At 44.0% G+C, this 7,500-nt stretch overlaps 1 protein-coding gene across 3 annotated transcripts in view; it reads left to right on the plus strand.

Moving 5' to 3' along the window:
* Window positions 1-7,500, plus strand: part of LOC106608062 (1-phosphatidylinositol 4,5-bisphosphate phosphodiesterase beta-1) — a 275,600-nt gene that overhangs the window by 206,876 nt on the left and 61,224 nt on the right. For all 3 annotated transcript variants that reach the window (XM_045720989.2, XM_045720987.2, XM_045720988.2), the window contains exons 10-12: window positions 790-936; window positions 5,579-5,736; window positions 6,942-7,024. In XM_045720989.2, coding sequence (XP_045576945.2) covers window positions 790-936; window positions 5,579-5,736; window positions 6,942-7,024 — 388 coding nt within the window. The remainder of the gene's footprint in view (window positions 1-789; window positions 937-5,578; window positions 5,737-6,941; window positions 7,025-7,500) is intronic.

Genomic DNA, 7,500 nt, shown 5'->3' on the forward strand with positions numbered 1-7,500 from the left:
GAGGGCCCAGAATATTTTATACAATGTTGCAAGTTCGCTAGCAAAAGCTTCTGCTGTAACCAAGTTAATAGTTGATACAATGTTTCAAATTCGTTGCAGACAGGCCATGTGTAGCCAATTGATTCATAGGATATTTATTTTCATCAGGATATTTTCTACCTGCAGGCTGCAATGTTTTTATTTATTGGCTTCATGTAGGCTGTTTTAACATAGTTGACAATGGCAATAAAAGTTACTTTTTAGGTTTGTATCATTTTCATTTAGATTTGGATAGAATTTTGATTAACCACATGACAATGATTTTGAGATACGAAGACCTTATTATAAATTAAATGAAACTGTTTCACGACAATGTGTATGTGAAAACCATAACTGGCACACAGATCGGTAGAAATGGTAAGATAAATTGGCATTCCATAGGAGAAAAGTTGCTGACTCCTCATGTAGCCTATTACCGGCAACTTCAGGAGAGAAATGGCAGAATCTGCGGAAGCCAACAGGAGCGGGAGGAGAATAGTTGGGTCAGGTTTTTTTCTTCTGGTTATCTAGATCTCTGGCGCCCTCTTGAGGCATTTGTTTATTTCATAAAACCGTAAACTTAAAGCATCAGACAAGCTCAATACATATTGTTGACTTTATTAAAACACAATTTGTCTATATATGGAAAAATAAACGTTTAAAACAGACAACTTTTGGTTGCCCAAGATTTTTTTGAGTTGGGGACAGCCCTACTACAGTCCAACCAGCTACCTTCTGTAACATGTTGTGTGTTTGTGTGTGTTCCCACAGGTCAGATCTCGGTGGACGGCTTTGCCAAGTACCTGATTAGTGAAGAGAACAGCATCATCCCCCCAGAGAAGCTGGACCAGAGTGAAGACATGACCCTACCACTGCCTCATTACTTCATCAACTCCTCCCACAACACATACCTCACAGGTAGGCGCCTATTCTTAAATGTCTTTATTTTTAGTACTGTGATAACTAATAAGTAACACATGATCATATATGGTTGTTTGACCCTTTCAAAGTGAATCAAATTCATCCAGTGGCGTTCCTTTTTGTCCTGTGCACCTCAGGTACTTATCCAAACAGCACCCTCAAAATTTCTGTTGCCTATGGCAGCATTAAGAATAGGAGCCAAAACTACAAAGGCCATTCTAGCTACACTAGATGATATTATTATTAATCTATTGAAATCTATTCCAGGGAGAGGGAGTGTGTTTGAAAATCTCTCAAGTGAATCAAATTTATCCCAAAAGAGGAATATTACATTTCTGTAATAGGCTAACGTCAAATAATGAAAATAGCAATGGTCATCAAAATTCTTAAACAGTTTTAAAAACAATTCTTATAAATGCAACACTTGGACAATGGATGAAGATACTCCAAACTTGTAAAAAAAAGAGTTCAGGGATTTTGGTGGGAATTCAGGTATTACATTTATTGTAAAATGTCCCATTTTTTTTATTTTTTAGAATGCAGTCATATATACATTTTCTAATTGTATCAGGTATTTATTTTATATTTTGTGTTAAAATAATGAAAATGATATGTGCCTCATTTTCTTAAATACACAGGGTCTATTTGCATATATGACTACATTTACATAAAGGGGTGGTACAGGGCTGCAACAACAAACACTTGTTCTGTCTACCCTACCTGTACTCACCTGTTCGGTCGACCCTACCTGCACTCACCTGTTCTGTCAACCCTACCTGTACTCCCCTGTTCTGTCTACCCTACCTGCACTCACCTGTTCTGTCTACCCTACCTGTATTCACCTGTTCTGTCTACCCTACCTGTACTCACCTGTTCGGTCTACCCTACCTGCACTCACCTGTTCTGTCTACCCTACCTGTACTCCCCTGTTCTGTCAACCCTACCTGTACTCACCTGTTCTGTCTACCCTACCTGCACTCACCTGTTCTGTCAACCCTACCTGCACTCACCTGTTCTGTCTACCCTACCTGCACTCACCTGTTCTGTCAACCCTACCTGCACTCACCTGTTCTGTCTACCCTACCTGCACTCACCTGTTCTGTCTACCCTACCTGTACTCCCCTGTTCTGTCTACCCTACCTGCACTCACCTGTTCTATTTACCCTACCTGCACTCACCTGTTCTGTCTACCCTACCTGCACACACCTGTTCTGTCTACCCTACCTGTATTCACCTGTTCTGTTACCGTACCTGTACTCCCCTGTTCTGTCTACCCTACCTGCACACACCTGTTCTGTCCACCCTACCTGCACTCACCTGTTCTGTCTACCCTACCTGCACACACCTGTTCTGTCTACCCTACCTGCACTCACCTGTTCTATTTACCCTACCTGTACTCCCCTGTTCTGTCTACCCTACCTGCACTCACCTGTTCTGTCTACCCTACCTGTATTCACCTGTTCTGTCTACCCTACCTGTACTCACCTGTTCTGTTTACCCTACCTGCACTCACCTGTTCTGTCTACCCTACCTGCACTCACCTGTTCTGTCAACCCTACCTGTACTCCCCTGTTCTGTCCACCCTACCTGCACTCACCTGTTCTGTCTACCCTACCTGTACTCACCTGTTCTGTCTACCCTACCTGTACTCACCTGTTCGGTCTACCCTACCTGCACTCACCTGTTCTGTCTACCCTACCTGTATTCACCTGTTCTGTCTACCCTACCTGTATTCACCTGTTCTGTTACCCTACCTGTACTCACCTGTTCTGTCTACCCTACCTGTACTCACCTGTTCTGTCTACCCTACCTGTATTCACCTGTTCTGTCTACCCTACCTGTACTCACCTGTTCGGTCTACCCTACCTGCACTCACCTGTTCTGTCTACCCTACCTGTATTCACCTGTTCTGTCTACCCTACCTGTACTCACCTGTTCGGTCTACCCTACCTGCACTCACCTGTTCTGTCTACCCTACCTGTACTCCCCTGTTCTGTTTACCCTACCTGCACTCACCTGTTCTGTCTACCCTATCTGTATTCACCTGTTCTGTCTACCCTACCTGTACTCACCTGTTCTGTCTACCCTACCTGCACTCACCTGTTCTGTCTACCCTACCTGCACTCACCTGTTCTGTCCATCCTACCTGCACTCACCTGTACTGTCTACCCTACCTGCACTCACCTGTTCTGTTTACCCTACCTGTATTCACCTGTTCTGTCTACCCTACCTACACTCACCTGTTCTGTCTACCCTACCTGTTCTCACCTGTTCTGTTCACCCTACCTGCACTCACCTGTTCTGTCTACCCTACCTGCACTCACCTGTTCTGTTTACCCTACCTGCACTCACCTGTTCTGTCCACCCTACCTGCACTCACCTGTTCTGTCTACCCTACCTGCACTCACCTGTTCTGTCTACCCTACCTGTATTCACCTGTTCTGTTACCCTACCTGTACTCACCTGTTCTGTCTACCCTATCTGTATTCACCTGTTCTGTCTACCCTACCTGCACTCACCTGTTCTGTCTACCCTACCTGCACTCACCTGTTCTGTCTACCCTACCTGTATTCACCTGTTCTGTTACCCTACCTGTACTCACCTGTTCTGTCTACCCTACCTGTATTCACCTGTTCTGTCTACCCTACCTACACTCACCTGTTCTGTCTACCCTACCTGTATTCACCTGTTCTGTTTACCCTACCTGCACTCACCTGTTCTGTCTACCCTACCTGCACTCACTTGTTCTGTCTACCCTACCTGTACTCACCTGTTCTGTCTACCCTACCTGCACTCACCTATTCTGTTTACCCTACCTGCACTCACCTGTTCTGTCTACCCTACCTGCACTCACCTGTTCTGTCCACCCTACCTGCACTCACCTGTTCTGTCTACCCTACCTGTATTCACCTGTTCTGTCAACCCTACCTGCACACACCTGTTCTGTCTACCCTACCTGCACTCACCTGTTCTGTCTACCCTACCTGCACTCACCTGTTCTGTCCACCCTACCTGTATTCACCGGTTCTGTCTACCCTACCTGTATTCACCTGTTCTGTCCTCCCTACCTGCACTCACCTGTTCTGTCAACCCTACCTGTATTCACCTGTTCTGTCTACCCTACCTGTATTCACCTGTTCTGTCTACCCTACCTGTATTCACCTGTTCTGTCTACCCTACCTGCACTCACCTGTTCTGTCTACCCTACCTGTATTCACCTGTTCTGTCTACCCTACCTGCACTCACCTGTTCTGTCTACCCTACCTGCACTCACCTGTTCTGTCTACCCTACCTGCACTCACCTGTTCTGTCTACCCTACCTGCACTCACCTGTTCTGTCTAGTCTGCCTCATTAATTACTGTTGTCATGTTCTCTTGCATAATTTAACAAGAGTGGCAATAGCAGGATACCCTTGGATAACAATCAACATGTTTGGCATAGATTACACCTATCTAAACATACTTTACATTGTTTCAGAGATCAGACATAATACTGTTAACTATAACTTGAGTTTTCATTTTTGGAAGTTGCTTTCATTTCAACGCATTTAATTTGTAAACATTTAAACTGTATCAAATCTTAATTTTTTCCAATTCAACAAAAAACAAACATCCTTTAAAATAAAGTTATCTTTCTTCTCTTTCTTGTGATGTAAGTGTTCAGATGATGTGTTAAATCCCAAACGAATGTGTAGTGGTCTTATAGACAATGTATTCTATTGAGCCAATTTCAGTCATTGTCGGGGTGTGTTTGACAGCAATACAAAAACACTCCCGACACCGTGACTTTAACAGGAAAAAATGACAGGCCCAAGTAAGAGTATGAAAGAGTACCACAGGAATAGAATGAGAGCAATCAATCCAGCGAGATTTAAGTGCACCACTCAAACACCCTGGAAATACAGTGAGCTCCAAAAGTATTGGGACATGGACACATTTGTTGTTGTTTTGGCTCTGTACTCCAGCACCGTAGATTTAAAATGATACAATGACTATGAGGTTAAGGTGCAGACTGTCAGCTTTAAAGGGATATTTCTGTCCCTTGGCAGAGGGAGACAATAATATTTCTAACAAGTCATAACTGATTACTTTATGGCCAGGGTATTATTATTTCTTTACATTGATCCGTCTGTAATCTGCTTCTAATCAGAACTGTGCTGAAGGCAGAAACTCATTTAGAAGTTAACTTTCCTGTAATGGAGTAAGAGGCGTCTTAAGATGCTGTTGTCCCCAGCATGTCGTTGTGTGTGTGTGTGTGTGTGTGTGTGTCCCTTCACGCTCCTAAGGAAGAGATGAGATTGCATAAATAGAGGAGCTCAGGGGTGCCTTCTGAAGTGACACACACACACATACCCACATACATTCACAGACACAGATGTGAGTGTGTCTGGTAATATGCGGTGGTAATACGAAGCTGATGTAGAGAGAACTGCTTTGTTAATGGAGAAAGTGCTCTGCTCTGTGGAATGTAGTGCTGCTCGTAACTCTAATGACTAATGTGCCTAATGAGAGCGTGAGATGTGTGGGAATGTCTCGTCTTGACACCCAGTAGGAAGGGAATAAATTAGTTAAATAATGTGGTTACTGTCTTTAAAAGAATAATCTGTTAAGTGTTTTGTGTGTGTGTGTGTGTGTGTAGCGGGCCAGCTGGCAGGTAACTCGTCAGTAGAGATGTACCGGCAGGTCCTCCTGTCAGGTTGTCGCTGTATCGAGCTGGACTGCTGGAAGGGACGCACCACCGAAGAAGAACCTGTCATCACACACGGATTCACCATGACAACTGAAATCGCCTTCAAGGTAAACTGTCTGGAACCAGAGAGAGATGGAGGGAGAGGGAGATGGAGAGGGATGGAGAAAGGGTGAGTGGAAGCGAGACAATGGGCATGGAGGAGGAGGGAGAAAATAGGGAGAAGGGGGAAAGAGAGAAGAAAAGAGGGGAGAGGGAGGGAGGGAGAGAGAGAAGGGGAGAGGGAGGGAGAGAAGAGAAGAGAAGAGGGGAGAGGGAGGGAGAGAGAGAGAGAAAGAAGGAAAGAGGGGAGAGGAAGGGAGGGAGGGAGGGAGGGAGGGAGGGAGGGAGGGAGGGAGGGAGGGAAAGAAAGAGGGGAGAGGGAGGGAGGGAGAGAGAGTTGAGAAAGAGGGGAGAGGAAGGGAGGGAGAGAGAAAAGGAAAGAGGGGAGAGGGAGGGAAAGAGCTAAATATGGTTTGAGAAACAGGGAGATGGAGAGAAAGAGTTGCACGGTATTTAGTATTGTAGAGAGCAATAGGAGAGAGGGAGAGGAGAGGAGAGGAGGAAAGAAGAGAGCTAGACGGAGAAGAGATTGATTGATAGAGGGAATTTAGTCTTTAGTGATAGTACTATGGCTGAGTTTACAAATTCACATATTCTTTTTTACTAATTGGTCTTTTTACCAATCAGATCAGCTCTGAAAATATCTGATGTAATTGGTCCAAAAAACAATTAGTGGAAAAAATATCAGAATTGAGCTGCCTGTGTAAACGCAGCCTAAGATCAAGAGAAGGAGACTTTGATTGAGAGTGAAATAGAAATGTGTAAGGGGACTGATAGAGAGAGGGAATGAGAGAGAGAAAGAGAGGGAATGAGAGAGAGGGAATGAGAGAGAGGGAATGAGTGGAAGATAGACAGAGAGAAGGGGAAGTGTGTGTGAGAGAGATAGAGGGTAAGCTATTAAGTGTATTTACCCTCTCGCATCGATATAAATGGTTGTAAAATTCACTTAACCACTTGGTCTTACACTACTAAACATCCCTATCAGATGTTCAATGAGGCAACAAGCTCTACACCAGCAGCTCTCCACATCACTATACCAATCTTGTACTTCAAATATTCATAATAGATATTTTGCGATAGCCTGACCACCAGCCATTTTACATCTGTCAACAAATAAAATAAAATGTTATCAGCGATCACATTAATTGATATTTGATCCCATTGGTCATTGACCAGTGCTGACACCCTGTCTGTCTTCTCTATGTGTCTATAGGAAGTGATTGAGGCCATAGCAGGGTGTGCCTTCAAGACCTCCCCTTTCCCTGTCATCCTTTCCTTTGAGAACCACGTGGACTCGTAAGTCAACAACTCTCACGCCTCTGTGTTTCAGGAGTTTACCTTTGTTTGGTTTCCTTGATAAATGTACACTCCAACACTTTTCCTATTTGTTTAACGTCGGTTCAAACAGTGATTCTGAACCTCTGTATTCTATGGTTATGGTAGTGCAATTTTAGCTGCCATGCTTGCCAATCTTATGTATTGCGCTAATTAGCTATATGCTAACGTTAGCCACTCTTAAAGCAGGGCATTAACTAATAGCTACATGCTAATACCAGAGATGGAAGAGGAAGTGAGACACCCCTCTCGCAGTTTTTTTCTGGTTCAATAAAAGTTAATGAACTACTCTGAGTAGACCAGACCCAGCTGCTATTGGATTGGTGTCTATCTGAGACACACACAGTTAGTACACTGACAATTGCTTTCAATGGTAAAAGGCCTGAATGAACTTTCTTCATTTATCACCATCTTTGCTAATACTAGCCACTCTTAAG

Source organism: Salmo salar, chromosome 06, assembly GCF_965601325.2.
Source record: "Salmo salar chromosome 06, fSalSal1, whole genome shotgun sequence".
In the NCBI taxonomy this organism is placed as follows: Eukaryota; Metazoa; Chordata; class Actinopteri; order Salmoniformes; family Salmonidae; genus Salmo; species Salmo salar.